Source organism: Lycorma delicatula, chromosome 3 (assembly GCF_047948215.1).
Source record: "Lycorma delicatula isolate Av1 chromosome 3, ASM4794821v1, whole genome shotgun sequence".
Classification (NCBI taxonomy): Eukaryota; Metazoa; Arthropoda; class Insecta; order Hemiptera; family Fulgoridae; genus Lycorma; species Lycorma delicatula.
In genome coordinates, this window is record NC_134457.1 from 199837613 (window position 1) to 199855048 (window position 17436).

The following is a 17436-nucleotide window of genomic DNA, read 5'->3' on the forward strand; positions in this document are numbered from 1 at the left end:
AGGTATAATAGTATCTGCAGTATGTGTGTCAGTTAAAACAGTCTTATCAGTGCAATTCAGTTGGTATAGATGATTTTGGTATAATATTTGTTACATGATAGTAATACAGTAGATGCAAAATACTCATTTCTAAATTGCATTTTCAGAAATCAATGTAGCAAGTTGCTAACAGGATGATAAAAAATAAAGATTTTTCTTAAAAAATTATTGTAATAATGTAACTGTAAAACATTTATTACATAACAGCAATTTTTATGTATTATTTACTAACTTAGACCAGTGATTCTCAACTTTGTTGCTAACAACCATTTTAGCTCCACACCCCCAAAAAGTAAAAAAATATAATATTTCACCACCCCACAATCCCAACCCAATGAAATCTAGTTAAAACTAATTAGCTACGTTGATAGCGGCGGGTATGAACACACATGTATGCAGTGTGCAAACATGTGCAATTTACAGGTTCCAACTTTATGTATAAGTGCTCCTTGTAATTTGGTCTGCTTGCATAATTTCTCTGTGAGAGTGTCATGTTTGAAAATGCATATGGTATGTTTGAACTTTTCGTGTTCTCAGCAGTATAAAAGAGGTGTAAGGGATTTCAGAATGTCGGTTTAGTTTTGAATGTGAAGCGCGTGTTTGGTGCCTTTATTTAAGTTTTTAATAGAATAATTGATGTTTTGGTTTTTTGTAACTGTGTTTTTTTAAAAATTAGATTCTTATGCAAATTGGATAAATTTGTGAAAAAACAAAGTGATCCATCTACATCCAGTGAATCGATTGGTAAAAAGACAAGATTGTACAATGACAGTTATTTAAATTAAGGTTTCACCTTATTGGATGGAAAGTCATAGTGATGGAATTGTGGATGAATTAATATTCTTCTAGGATAAACAAATGCCATTCTCAATGTTTTTACAGAATGAATAAATGTTGCTGTTGGCTTACTTAGTTCGTGCATATTTGCATTTAAATGATGAATGTAAAATACATTCATACATTTGTAATGACAGACAAAGTTCATGCTTTCATTAAGAAACTTGATATTTGGATTATTTGCTTTCAAAGCCAAAATTTTGATTTGTTTCCACTCACTTCCAATTATGTTGAGAAAAATTTGGATGAAAACACTATTATTCACCATAGTTTAGATAGCATGAAGATGCATTTACATGAGCTAAAAATTCAGTTGGCAGAGTATTTCTCAGAAGATAAAAATGATTTCTTAAAGAGATGGGTACTGAATCCATAGTGAAAGTGTTGCTTCCTACTAAGTTATCAGTTGAGATTCATGACAAGCTCATCGAAATGTCTGCTGATAAAATGTTACAATTACAATTTATATTATGAAATTTAGTCACAAAGCATTGAAAATGCTAATCCCTTTTGCCAAGTCTTAACTCTGTGAAAAGGGTTTTTTGGTCTATGGCTGCGCACTAAAAACTAAATATAGGAATCATCTTTTAACACTTGAAAACAATTTGCTTTTGTGTGTTTCTAACATAGATCCGTGTATAGAGAAACTTTAAATGAAAAACAATTAATCTCATTAATTTGTTTATTTACATGTGTACTTATTAAGTAAAATGTTTATAAAAATGATTTCATTATTCTGTATGTGTGAAGTTGTAGGCTAATTTCGCAAACCTTCTTTCATATCACTGCAAACTTGAAGCTGAGAAATGCTGGTTTTGATTAATTATATAAATTTATCTTTGTACCCTGGAGGAAATCTGCTTAGTTTTCAAAGTTATAATCATAGCAATTGTCTTTTGAAATCTTACGTAATTTAGTTTTCTGCCCAAATCAGCTGTAGCTTATTGATAACTGATCAATAATATCTAAGAAAGAGGATTTAAAATCTCTATTTCTTGTTGTAAAAAGGTTTATCTGTTAAGAGTTAAACAGACTAATTATAATTTGCTATATTGACTGTAATTTTAAGTCCTGGGTGCACTATAAATTTTGTAATCAATTTCAACTACAGTTATTTAAGTTGCTTGGCTTAAAGACAAGGAAGTTAGTTTCGTCGCGTGATTGTGAAGTATTTTTTTATAATGGTCTTTTAAAGAAAACACAAAACGTAATATTTTTATAATCCATCAAATTAAAAAATATAGATTGTTAGAAATTATTTTTAAAAAAAATGTGAAGCAATTTATTTTTCATTTATCTTTTAATTTATGATTTATTTTATTGTTCTTTAGTTATTCATATTGTTAAATTTTTCATTTAGTTTGGAAAAACGAAGGTGAATTTTGATGGCACCAGACAATTATAGTATGTAGGCACCAATACATAGTGAAAAAAATTATGTATTTCTAAAGTTAATCTTTTCAAGACCCATATCTCTGTACTAATATACATTGTAATATAATCTAATTTGATCCACCTAAGGTCATTTTAGTTTATTAGGAATACTGTAACATTGGCTAGCCAAGACACAGACAGTATATTTTATCCTATTTATTTATTTTAATTTTAATTTTATTAATTCTGATGTCTTATATTATATATATGTAGTTTTTAATTTCCATAATTCAATTTTTTATATGTTCAAAAAAAAGTTTTAAATTATGATTTTTAAAAACAATTTTTAAACATTTTTATATTTTAATTCTTAATTTTCAATTTTAATTTGATAAAAAAATGAAATTACATATATTATCAAAAAATTGTTGTATATGTTTTAAATATCTTCGTGTTTAATATATAGTTTGATATAAAAATTAAAAAAACTAAAATTACAACTGAAGATGTGGGTTGCCATGAAAGTGGATATTAAAAAGTTATGAAAAATAAGCTGTGTCATATCTTATTTACTTCTTAATTTCTGTATTTAGGTGGATCAAGTTGGATTATATTACAATATATATATATATATACGCAAACGTGGATTGTTTCATGAGAAATCTGCAGTACTGCTTAGCAAAGTATTCTGCTTATCAAAGCAATAAAAGTTCATATAGGTCTGGAAATGCTTCATTAGCTAGTTTCAGCTAGCGAAAGATTTCACCTAGATCTCAGCTCTCCCAGTGAAATGGTTATCTAGAAGTGAAATTAATGGTTTTCTATAGTTTTTGACCTGAAAAATTCAATAAAGTAGGTCCCACAACTGTATCTCCTTTAGCTTTTAAGATGTCTGACTTAAAACCCAAAATTACAGGTCCAAAAAATCACTCTTTAATGTTAGCTTAAAATAACTTTCTTAAACAAGTAAATATTTTCTATAAAACTTTTAGAGAATTTAAACACAGTGTTTCCAAATTCGTTTTTATTGAAAACCAATACATAACTTAAACAGTTATGAAAACTAAACACTACAAGTGAAAATTTAAATTGTAGCTCTGTTTCTCTCAAAATAATTTTAACCAAACATTCATTTAAATAATCCACAGTATTTTTTATTTAAATTATTTAATTTGATAAACTTACAGTACTAAATTAGCTGCACAAATTGTCCACCTCCATTGGCAATACACATTTCAGCGTGACGATTTAAGGATGCTGCTGCCTCCTCCAACATTCGTGGGCTGTTTTTTTACTTTTTGGGCGGCAATTGTGATTTTTTTGTAAAAGTTCATGTTCGTTGTTGGATTTTTGAGCATATACTAGTAAGTTCATGTGTCTCCATACAAAGAAATCTAATGTGTTCAAATCAGGGGATCTGGCTGGCCATGCTATTGGTCCTCCTCAGTCAATTCACCTATTTAAGAATGTTTCATTAAGATGCTGAGTTAAACAGCGATCAAAATATGCATGTTGGAAATACATAACTGTATGCATTACCAGTGGAACATCCTCTAAAAGTAGAGGAAGTTCATTTTGAAGAAAATTTAGATAGGCCTTCTTTCCCCTTACAGTCGACGATTAAGGACTTAAGATCTGATCAGAATATTTCCTACTACACCGCACCAGACATTTATTGAAAACCGACATTGGTAGTTTGATTCTGAGGTGGTGTGTGGATTGGTGTCATTCCAAATATGATTGTTTATTTAATTGACTATACCATTATGTGTAAATATTGCTTTATCACAAAAAAATTTGGATTTCTAATACATTGTTATGTAGTAACCAATGGCAGAAATTATTTTCTGATTGTAATCGCATTCTTCAAGATGTACACACTGAAGATTGTATGGATAAAGATGTTCATGGTATAATCTTCTCTTTACTAACATGTGGAATATGTACACGTGCATATAATCTTCGTGTACTTGTTGAAGGGCTTCCTGTATCATAGGCAATATCTGTTAATGACTGTTGCATTCCTGTTCAGATTGTAATACAAATCCATGTTCTCTCAGTTTTCTGTGAGTATCTGTAAATACCTGTCTGTTGGGAATAATTCAATTAGGAAATTGTATATGATATTCCTGAACAGCTTCATAAGCATTACAATTGCAGAACCCATAGACAAATGAATATCCGCACATTCCTCGTTCATAAATTTATACAGCACTTTTCACTCTTATTGCAAATCAACAAAATAAAATAAAAAAGTTAAATAAATATGAACTTTATTACACCAAAAACACTTAGTACCTAACAATTACTACTCTATTATTTCACGTTGAACTTCATACCGCCGCACAAAACTAAACATCAGTACAACAATGTGTAAAACCATAACCGATAACCTTTGCAATGGAACGTATAGTAGATGGCTCTTATGTAGATAGATCAGCACTCACTCCTAGTGACATACAAATGCACTAAAAAGTATTAATTGTTATCTACCACAACTACAGTTGTGCCAGCTAGTTATATTAAGTTGTGTTTTGTTTTAAATAAAAACAAATTTGAAAATGTTTTCAGTGTTCATAAACGTTGATTATATCACTTTTTTAAGAATTAAATTCTGTACTAGTCTTGTAGAAAATATTTACTTGTTTAAGAAAGTTATTTTAAGCTAAACATTAAAAAGTTGTTTTTTGAACGTGTAATTTTGTGTTTTAAGTCAGATATCTTAAAAACTAAAGGAGGTACATTTGTAGGACCTATTTTATTGAATTTCTCAGTTCAAAAACCATAGAAAACCATTCATTTCATCTCTCAATTAACATCCAAAAAATTTCAATATGACCTCAATTCACTGGAGGGAGCTGAGATCCAGGCAAAATATTTCACTAGCTGTAACTTGCTAACTAAGCATTTCAAGACCTGTGTTTATATGAACTTTTTTCATTGTTTTAATAAGCGGAATATGCCTGTAGTATTGCAGATTCCTCATGAAACGCTCTGTGTGTGTGTGTGTGTGTGTGTGTGTGTGTGTGTGTGTGTGTGTGTGTGTAAATATATATATTTATAAATGTTGATTATTTTTATATATTAGCTTGCTTTGTAAACTTTGAAGTTTACAAATAAGTAATGTATTTGAATAAACAAGTAATTAGGTTACATTGTCTTGTTTTATGACAAAATTTTATCTTAGTCCAATTTTTATTTTCAAAATGATTTAATTAGTTTCAGGATCTAGATAACTTAATTTTGTTGTAGTTTAACTTTTAAAACAGAATTAATTTGTGATTTAGAACAAAATTATTAAGTGTTGATCTCTGTTAATATGTAATATTTTCAGCTGCTCACTTGTACATTAATATTTACTTTTGTGGGTAGTAACTGTAAGAAAAGGGGGATTTAGTTTTATTTAAAGATAAAGAGATAAATATTACTGAAAGCATTTTTTATGGGAATTTTTATGTTTATTTTCTTCTTTGTGTTTAGGGATGACAGAAGGCTTCCTTACGCTGATTCTGGTTACAGTTATAGTTCATGGTCTTCATCTGAACCACAAGCTGGATATTCAGCTAGTAATAGTCAGAGGTATTATTAATTTTTTCCTTTAATTAAATGATATTTCTCTAGAAATTAACTCCTTAACTTGTTTTTCATTTAAGGAAGGGTTTGACTTGATTTTTGAATGAATTAATATCAAGAGACTATGGATAAAAAGCTGAGTTTCTCAAACGTGTTTATGCAGCATTACTTATGTTGTCAATGTCTACAAATTTATCTCTTATGAATCACTTTAATTAGCAGATAGCCTGTTGCTTGGGAAGTATAAATAAATCTTAAGGTCCTGAAACTGGCTATTTTCATTTCTAAATTGTGAAAATCAGGTAAACATTAAATTGATTTACATTTTAAACATAAAGAATTTGAACTTAAAATACTTTATGACTAAGTTTTGTTTTTATTTTTCTCACTATTTTTGATGGTCCTAAGAGTCACAAATCAGCAAAACTCAATTTATTCTCAAAATCTTTTATATAGATATTATTACAAATAGTTTTCATGACGAAAACTAAACAAATGGCAAATAGCATAATAATTTGCCAGGTATGTGTTCTTTCTGAGGTAAGCATGTACAAATGACTAAACATGTATTTTTAGATCAGTCATGCTTGTAAACATACAACATGCAACAAAACATTGTAGATTTAGTAATTAAATCTGAGGGAAACAATTTAAACATTTTTCTACATAAAATATTTAAAGAAATGTAACTTTTACCAAATGTATTCAAGTCCTATTGAAAAAACATTTAAAAATTCTTAATCCTATTTAAAATTAAAATTTTTTATAAAAAATTTTCTTAAGTTGCAATGTTAACTTTTAAAGATACTTTCAAGATGTGCAATTTTATGTGTGTTTTATGCTTTATGACGTAAATAATTTTAATAAGTTAAATCTCTAGAAAGAACCTATAATTTGCATCTTTCTTCTATACAGATCTTAAATCTAGAAATAGTAAAGAAAAACTTGTAAAAATTTATTTTTGTCATGAAAACCTTAAGTGCAAAGGAAATTAAAGAACTTGATATAACATTGAAAGACTTATCCATCATATACAACAATTAAATGCTGGGTTACAGAGTTTAAAATGGGTTGAATGTGCACTAGCGATGAACCATGCAGTATTGTCTTTATAAGTGATTATGTAAATGATAGAAAGAGATCATTTTGGGAGATTGATGAGTTACCGTGAATGAGTTAGCAGAGTCTGTAAGCAGGTCAACAGTGCATGTGCAGTATTTTGTACGAACATTTTGGCATTAACAAGCTGTGCGCTAGATGGGTGCTGCATTTGCTCATGCTCGACCAAAAAAAGTGCCAAAAAACATTTCAAGTGATTGTCTCAAGATCTTTCAGCGCAATCCAGAGGAATTTTTACGCAAATTTGTGACTGTTTATGAGACTGATTTGGCTTCCAGGGATTGTTTCCTAATTTAAAAAAAATGGTTTGAAGGGGAAGAAATTTTTGACCAGTAATGACGCTATTGCCGTTGTAGATGGTTATTTTAATGAGTTTGATAAATTGATGTACTAGACTGGCATAAGCGCTTTTGGAGGAGTGCTGGGGTAAGTGTGTAGACCTTAATGATAACTATGTTGAAAAATAAATTAAAATGTACCCTGCAAAATGTTTTCATATTAAGGCCTGGGAATTTTCAGCATCTTCTCTCATATATATTATTCAGGTAGGATTAGAAAATGAATAGTTTTTATCTAAAATAATTTTTATTATAACTTTATTGATAAGTAAAAGTAAATGAAAAATTTTCAGAGTTGAACTGTTTGGTGTTGCGTATTTAGTGTAATTCAGTTTGTTATTATGTATGTAGTGTAATTCAGTTTGTAGTTACGTATGTAGTGTAATTCAGTTAGTTTTTCCTTTTACTTGCCCTTCTGTATAGCAAATGTAGCTGTATAGAAGGGAAAGTATGGTGATCGGTCAAAATTGGGCATATCTGGTTTTCACGGACTCTTGACGAATTGATCCCTAAGGACCCCCAAAAAAACTGAAAAATGGCATTGAAATTTAAGCGGCAAAATGTGCATATGTATGAATGTATGTTGGTGTGTAAAATCGTCTTATATCTCCAGAACTGCTTGATCAATTTTCACCAAACATGGCTATAATATTTCTATAGTAGGGACATTAATGCTATTAAATTTTCAATTCAAAAGGTCACAAAGTGGGGGGATACAGGGGGAAAATGAAATGGTCTCCAGATTTTGCAAAATTAAGGTTATATATTTTTTTGATAATTTTGTGAATATTAATAAGTGAACAACTTCAGTGGTGTCTGGATGAGTTAATACCAACTAATTGTTACATCATTAATTTGTGCAAACATTCTGTAAGTTATTGAATACAGTATGATTCTGATCTGAAGTTTCATATTACAGATTCTATTGAGATAGGATTCTGAACATGAATTATATGATCTGAACTTTTATTAATGACCCTAAATTGGTTATTGTATTGGAACAATAATAAATTTTAATATGGGCATGTGGCTGGTTAGGCCATAGTTAGTATTGTCATACCTCTCTTAAATCTATATCTCTTGTAAAAAGAAAAATACAATAATCATTATAACTGAGATAATATCTTCTATAAAGGCAGCTTCCATAAACTAAATTTTAAAACAGTCTGATATGATCAGTTCACTGGTATGTGTACAGCATTTAAATTTTGTCCTTCTCCATAGGTGAAAGATGAAAACCTGTAACTTGTTCCAACTTGGGAAGCAAATAGAGGCTTCCCTTAAGCTGTAAATGATGATGATAATTTTTCATATAGTTTCCGTCTTACATTAATCAGAGGTTAGTTTTTACCCTATATTGAAGGTGATATAGTATCTAGATACACACAGCCATTCATCTGAAGAACTGATTCAATTTAACCCTTTAAACACATGTCTAAACAATGCCATACCTCTGTATGCAGCTGCTTCCCAAGGCTTGTTTTATTCCTTCTTTGTGTTTAGCTGTCATTTTTCTGAAAATTAAAAAGAAATTAAGTATATATTTCTAATCCCTTTGGTAAAGTGTCTATAAAATTTCAAAGCTATTTTTTAAAGCTACCAATGTGGTTCAAATGTAAGTTCACAAAAGTTTGGCTTAATTGTTATGCTATTTGAAACCAACAAGAAATTGATCAAAAAACCATATTTGAGAATTTAAATTACAATTGGTTCTAAAATGTATATCTTTAAATTACTTTTAAATTCTCTATTTAACATATTTAAATTTTTTTTTCTTTAAATATGTTTTGCTTTAGGTAAAACTTTTGATAAGAAGTGTAAAAGCGTGATTTTAACATTTGTTCTTTTTGAAAGATGTTAGCAGCGTTTCAAAATAAATTCAGATTATTGGACAAAAAATTGTTGGAATTTTCAAAGTATAAAATTTACAGCATTTACACATTTTCATATAATGAATGTTAAAAAATAATAAATTATTAATAAGATAATAAAATTAATTTTATTATCAGTATTGAAATCATTTTACTGTAGTGTCACCATTGTTACTGGCATTTATAAGCACGTACGTAATACATATTAAAAAATGTATTCATGATTATAGGACAAATTATAGGACAAATGATTATAGGAGATATGAAAGATTAAAGAGATATATAACTCTTTTGTTATGTAACCAACCATTAATGCCAGTTGTGTTGGAACAGACTGATCAACCCAACTCAATGCAAAATCACTGGCTAATTTTTTATTATTTTTTTTTTTTTTTTGTTACATATGTATTTAAAAGGTTGGATGATTCTATGGAAATGTTAAAAGGTTTTTATTCATGCAATAGGATGAAAACTAAAGGAGGAAGTGTTAAACAGATATATGTCTCCTGATACATATGGACAGTCAATGTTGGGCTGGGAACTGTTCCGTCAGCACATTGTTAGCAGTTAGAAAAAAACAGGTTAACAGGATCATCTCTGCAAAACAGTTGTTTCACCAGCTGAATTTCTTTTAATATTAATGTATTTTCAATGATTGGACAGGACAGAGTTTTTACCATTATTAAATAAAGGCTATAAATGCCCAGCTCTCATTCTAACTTAAATTTTGCTGTGCATGCACAATGAGACAAACTTACAACTAGCCTAAAGATTCATGTAGAATACTACTTCTTCCCACATCTGCTCATTTTGTAATTACTACATGTAACTGTATGTGATGTGCATTTGTGTGCGTGCGCGCGCCTAAACCTAAAATGATGGGCTGGCTCTAACTTTTCGGCTTCTATTTGTCAAAAGAACAGAAAATGTCCATGAAAAGTGTTGATTTTCCTTCTGTTCGCCATTTTGTGTTAAAATGAAAAATCTATATCTGAAGGTCGGATTGAATAATCACAATAATATTTGGTACACATATTAATACCATTATCTAATAAATAAAAAATTACAATGTAACAATGTTCACAAATTTCAAAATGGTGCCAAGTCAGTTTTGTAATCCTTACCTTTATCATATAAAATTTTTCTAAAAAAAAAATCTTATTTTGAACAAAATGACACCTTAGTTTTGAAAATCAATTAACAAATAACCATCTTATGACAGAAACTGTATTGTCATGTTTGATGACTACATATATATGCCGAAAACTTCCCACAAATTCCCCAGGAAGTGATAATGTTTGGCTTTATATGCTGACACATCTTTCTGATTCTGCTTTAACATATCTTCCAACCTTACACAGCAGAAGATTCTGTAACCGTGTTTTCCCATCAAATTGGGCAGAATCTTTGAAAATCCCCATCGTAAAACCTGGAAAAGAAAAAATGTTTCCTTTCAATTGCCGCTCTTTCTCTTTAATCTACTTAGTGTGCAAGTTAGTGGAGAGAATGGTTAACTGAAGATTTATTCGGTTATCGGGAAGATTCGGAAACAACTTTCTATGCTGTTTTTGCTTTGTGGCTTATATTCCTTACTTCAAGAAGACACATGATACTACCTGGCAAAGGGGTATTTGGATCACACTGAAGGATGAGTGGGATCTGGGAAGACATATATATGCTGGTACTTGTTCAGAATTTCCTTAGTAAACGTTCCTTCTGTGTATGTGTAGCATATATATATTTTCAGATAATTTCCCATTGGAAAATGGAGTTCCACAAGGTAGTCATATCTTGAGGTTTCCTTTGTTTGCTGTGTCGTTTAGCATAGTTCAGTGTACATACAATCATGTTAGATGTTCACTGTACATTGACAATTTCTCAGTATTTGTTTCATGTGCATCTTCTACCACTGTAGAATGGCTACTGCAGAATATTCTTTCCCAATTAGAAATATGGTCTTACACCACTGACTTCTCATTATCCCCAGAGAAAACAATATATGTATCCTTCTCACGCATGTGCTCATGCATATCGGCCTGCATGCAGGAGCATGTGTATGTGTACATGTGACATACGAGAGCTACTTACAGGTATCTGATGTCAGTAGAAAATGCACTGATATGTGTTCGATGCAAGTGCCATTTAATTATGGGCCACATCCTTGTGGATTGCATACTTAATGCAGCCTTGCATTGTAAAATTAAATTGCCCTGGTATTTTTGTCAAATCCTGGGCAATAATAAAGATGTTTTTGACTGGGTATTTTTATTTCTTCGAGCCATTAATATTTTACAAACTTTTTAATAGTGTTCTTACATTTTTTTATACGGTAGTTGTATATTTTTGTGTTTAACATTTAATTTTTTATTTTGTCCTTGTTTTTAGTATTCTAGTTGTTTTAATCTTGATTTTAAATTTCTACTTTATGTTTTTATTTTGTTATAGTTTTTTATTCTATTAGGTTTCATGTTTTGTTTTCCAGGCATTTTTAAAATTTAGTTTCTTAAAACACATGCATCACGTGTTTTTTGCCCTGCAAAACACGTGTGCGCATGTGTTCATGTATTTTTCCTTTCCCAAACATTTTTATTTAATTTTTTATTAATACTCTGTATTTGTTTCATTTTGATCATATAATGATAAATACACTGAAGCAGTAAATTATAAATATGCAACTTACCTTCTTTTTTTCATGCGTAACTAAATTATACATGACCTTAGTTATATATGATCACTACTTAATAATTCAATTCTTCACTTTATATTCTATAAATAACCTCATATTATATGCAAATCAATAAATGAAACTGTTGTTCGATTTTGGTTGGTTGTTGCATTTCTTTTATTTCCTAAAACTGTACATGTGTATAATATGCCTGCCATTACTACTGCATTACTGATTTTTATAGAAATTTTAGGCTCCCAAACTAAAGTTTTATGGGGGAAAATGATAGTTGAGTGTTAAATTAATTTTATATAAGAACAACAAAAACTCAGGTTTTTCCCAACTACCATAAATTTTCTTAATATTTAAAGATAATTGGCATATAAATTAAAGTGGCTGAAGTCCAAATATACAATTCTAGGGGATTTAAAGAGCAAATGATTTGAAATTGAAACATCATCAGAAAGCAAGTTGATATTAAATAGAAATTCATCAATTAGATTTATATTTTAAATTGTCATTGATTGTTTTGCAAATGTCTATTGATCTACTGCAAAAGTGGAACCAGTTTTTTAAAAACTTTTAGGTTGCTTTTACTTTTGTACTTTCAACATTTAATCTCTCTTTTAGTTGATTAAGCTTATTGTTGGATCAATATTGTTAAAGAAAGTAACAAAATACCTCAATTTTAATTTTTTTTAATAAGCCTGGCATGGGTTGATTATTATTCCTAATAATGGCCCTATCATTTTTAAGTTACTGGTGTTTTGCTTTAAGATCGCTTATTACTTTTTGGTTGTGGTATGTAATGTATGCATGATTATAATTCATTTTCAGTTTAATTCTATTAATTAAATTGATTTGTATTGAGGAAGAAAGGATTACTGAATAATTAAAATTAAGAAATGCAGGTTCTTATAACTAACCCTCAGAAATAATCATGTATGGCTTGTACCTTGTGAGAATGCTTAATGTGAAAGGCTGTTGGAACACTTAGTTTTAATTTATTGATCCCCAAAACTGATTGTTTATATAGTGATTGGTGTACTGAATTATTAAGTTGCAATATCATTGAACCTTGGAACATAGTATCATAACATTCTTGTTTTTAATTTATATATATATATATATATATATATATATATATATATATGTATACACAATTTTTCTGTCTCCACAAATTACAGAATTAGCAGTAATACTTTTTCATTCTCTTGACTGAATACATATTTTTTCTGAATGTTTTAATGTTTTTAAATTTTATTAATAAACAATTTTTACAAAATAAAATGTAAAAAGCTAAAATTAATGTTGTAAATGTAAACAAATCAAGAATTTGTAAAAAAAAAAATCACTGAAGATGGGCTTAGGCCTGAAAACATTTTGATAAACATAAAAAAGTAAAGATAAGGGTGTTCTCTAATTCTGTAGTTTGCAGAGGCTGAAAAAATGTTATATATAGTTATTTTAACATGCACATGAAAAATAAAAAATTGACTATAAAAAATTTAATCTAAACAAATTCATATATATATATATATATATATGCAATCATAACAAACATTACATAATTCATTTTTTTAATTAGATATCAAAATCAAAATGTCATGTTCTTTAGTCGTAAAAAAAAATGTAATTGAAAAGGCTTTTGACTAGTGATATTTTTTATTTGCAGGATGGTTGATCAGCCTGAGACGCAGCCACCAATGTTAACTTTTAAAGCATTCTTACAAACACAAGATGATAACATAACAGATGATGAAGCTATTCGCAAATATAATGAATACAAGCTAGAGTTCCGTAGACAACAGCTTAACGAGTTTTTTGTTGCGCACAAAGAAGAAGAATGGTGAGAAAGCCCATAGTCAATTTTGTTGAATTGTATGTATTGATCACAGTATTCTTTGTTACTTTGTAATATTTGGTTAGGCATTGAATATGTTGTATCAGAGAAGATTTACATCTTCATTGTAAGCAATGCAGTAAGCCAATCAAGTTGTCAAGTTATTATAGACAATGGCATAAACTGTTGAAGCACATTCAGTTCTTTAATGTAGTTTATGATTTAAGGGAACTAGCTGGTATCAAATTATGTTGTCAAGTCATCAGTTGAATAAGCTAACTTGTATTTTGGGTCGTTTTGTTTGAAATCGTGTTGAAAATTCAGATTATTTGCTATTTTACAAGTATCCATTAAAATAATTTAGTAGATAGTTAAACTAAAATAATAAGCGATTATTTACTGGTTAACTTAACAGTAATTTTGAAAGAATGATTTAAAAATGAAAAATAATATTTTTAGATTGGCAATTTTTGTCCATATAATTTAATTTCAATATATATATATATATATATATATATGAAATCATTATGATGAATACTATGTCTGTAATAATATTATACACTTTAGTGATATCCATCAAAACAAAAATATTATATTTGTTGTCTGCATTGTTTCAACTAGATGTGAAGTTTTTTTGTCACGTATGCTGGGGAACAAAAATAATTTTTTTTTTTGTCTCTGGAAGAAAAAATGTGATTCTTATAGTACTTTTTTCTCCTGAATTCAAATATGATATATATCGGTCTTTCCCCATCACATAAGGTTTCCAAGAGACAGGCATTTATAATTTCAAACATTTTAATACTTTCTGCATTCTTAACTGAACAATTTTCAAACATTTGACTCACCTAGGAAGTAAGAAATGACCATTTTCTGCTATATTTCACCTGTGGGACATTCCTCTGGATGGTCCAACAATAATTGACTAGCATATTAGGATTCGATTTGCCTTTATACCTCTTTTCCATAGCTGAAATCTCCTGATGAAAGTGTTCCCTGTGCTCATTGCTCACTGCACCAAGATTTTCTGGGAAGAAATCTAGGTGCGAGTGCAGGAAGTGTTCTTTTAAGAACATATTACAACCCAAATTTTTATAAGATGTTAAAGGGTCGTTGACAATATCACAGTAATTTTCCGCCTTTTGAGTTCCTAAAAAACTGAGTAACATTTTTGAATGCTTGCCAAGCTGCTTTCTCCAGTGGATTCAATAGTTCCTCAAACTTTTCATCATGCATTAGTGATCGTATTTGTGGACCCACAAATATTCAAGCCCAAGCCTTGTTTAGTCTCCAACTTTACACCCAAAATAAAGTACATAACTTTTTTACTAATGGAGTAAAGTTTCGCCTTTGGGACTTGAGATTCACTTCACCACATACATAACAAAAATTGTTAGGATTTAAACAAACTATGCATTTTGTAACTGAACTGATTAAAAGAAATAAAGTTGTAAATATGTAATACACAGTAATTCAGACACACAAAGCACTCACAATGACGTGTTTACTGGTTCACTACTATCGCACAACTGGAATTGTTTTGATGAATGTGTACTGTACTAGATCACGTTTGTGCATGTCTATACACGTTTGAACCTGCACAACAGTAGCAATGCTACCCTTTGAGTTGGCTCATGTGGTCTATCATATTTACAATGCTCTAGGAGCTTTTACTTGACAGTAGACAAATGGATGAAAAAACGTTTTAAAATATTAAAAAAAAATAAAATAAAAAAATCTGTGGGTGATGGAGAGATTTCAAAAACATATTTGAAAACAGGATAGAAAACTGCATTAAGTACATCTGTTTGTACATATGAGACAAAAATCATGTTGACCAGTGTTATTAGTTAATTAAAATAAACATTATTTTGTAATTTTTATATGGTAGATTTATAAAAGTTAGATCAAATCTTACTGCATAAGGTTATTTTCATTTATTGTTTGTACTTTTCAGTTAATCTTGCATCGTATTTAAAATAGCTATCACATGAATTACCTACTTCAATAAGCATTCATTTTTTTATATCTTTCTGTTTTTCAGTTAAAAATTTTCTTTAATCAATATATTTGAAAGTAATTTTAATAGAATTTAAAACAAATATTATTTTATTTTACCAGAATTAAATCGATAAGTTGTGAAATATTTTTTGTTCAATGTTTAGTTATTTAATGTTATTTTTTGGCTTCAGTAACAGAATTGCCCTTTTTACTGGCAAATTTCATTTTTATTTTGTTTTTTCCTGTTAACTGAATCTGAACAGAATCTTATTTTGTTGTATTCTCTATACGATTTTAGGTATCTTAATCCTAGGCTTATATTAACAACATTAAATTTGGAACAGAAGTGCAGGGAAAACTTTATTGCAAATTTGTAATTGTATGGTGTTTTTTTTACACATTTTTCATATTTATTGCTTTTGAGATGTGATTGGTGAAATTTGTCCTGAACAAAACTTGTTCTGTTAATGGCTTATAATTGAAGTACTATGTAAATGTTTATACTTTTTTTTTACGTATCATGTGTATAATCTTCTGTTATGATATAAAATATATCAGAATATACTGAATGAAATATACACTACAACAGCCATACATTTTCATCTTTACTATCTTAATGGACTACTTTAGTCAAGAGGAGATATGTGATATAAACATTGTTATACACCAACGTAACCTGCATATTAATATTTGAAAATGCTGTTTGATCATTTGTATTTTTTAAACATGTTTATTAATCTTGAAATATTAATGAGATGAAATTAAAGAGTATTTTTAAATTAACTTCTTTTGAAAAATATTTGGAGACTTTTAGACAGAACTGTGATATTTTAAGATACTGTGAATTTATTTAAGATGAAAACTGATAGGTTTCAAAGTCAGTTTAGATTGAAGAAAAATTGTTTTAAACCTGTAGAGAAAGATTATGAAAATTGGCTGCTGCCAGAAAACAGCCACAATCATAAAAGTTACAAATATATCAAACAGGGATACAGAGGTAACTGTCATACAATAGAGGAGATTTTTTTTTGTTACAACATTTTTGAATCTTAGTAGTGTTAACTAATTGGAGATGTAAATTTTCTTTGATACTGTATATAACAGAATCAGTATTCAAGAGTTGAGATTGTAAATTAGCTTTGTAATTTAAAAAAATTCCTTTTCATGTACTCTTGAGCTTTGTGTTCAATATTTTCATCATTTGTAAGAAAAGCATGCATTGTAAGTAATTAATTACAATGCATATATTTGGATTAAATTGATCATGAACGATTAGAAATAGAGAATTGAATTTGATTCTTGTTAAATATTAAAAATCTTTTATTAATTAGAAAGAGTCACAGGATAATAAAGGAAAAATCAATAGAATTATAAATTATGAAAGAACTAATCAACAAAACAAGGAAAGAATTGATAAATACTGTGGTTAGAATTTTATTTTATCTTTTATTTTTGTTTTTTAATATTTTCTAACTTTTATAGACAGATTGTTTTTTTTTTCTGTTTTAGGAATGTTCATGATTTAAAAATTTTATTTCATCTTTAATGTAAATTAATCTATTTATGATCTTATTTAAACTCCTCTCCATAACATTATCATCATAGGCTGTTCTTTAGTAAATCATTCCTGGTCCCAGAGATGTCTTCATTCCACAGTTTCTTTTAGCGTGTGGTTATTTCCATTTTGTTTCAAATTATCTGATTGTTCTTCTTTTCATGTTTCATGCCTTTCACCCGATTTTGTGATCTGGTTATGCTATTATTAAATGTTCTCGG

The 17436-nt window shown here is 28.9% G+C and overlaps 1 protein-coding gene across 6 annotated transcripts in view; it reads left to right on the forward strand.

Moving 5' to 3' along the window:
* The window catches only part of Ars2 (arsenic resistance protein 2), a 92963-nt gene that overhangs the window by 12644 nt on the left and 62883 nt on the right, over positions 1–17436 (forward strand). For all 6 annotated transcript variants that reach the window (XR_012755822.1, XM_075361362.1, XM_075361363.1 and 3 more), the window contains 2 exons: positions 5731–5829; positions 13492–13665. Coding sequence is in view for 5 of the 6 variants with exons in the window: in XM_075361362.1 (XP_075217477.1) it covers positions 5731–5829; positions 13492–13665 (273 nt within the window). In the remaining variant the exon portion in view is untranslated. The remainder of the gene's footprint in view (positions 1–5730; positions 5830–13491; positions 13666–17436) is intronic.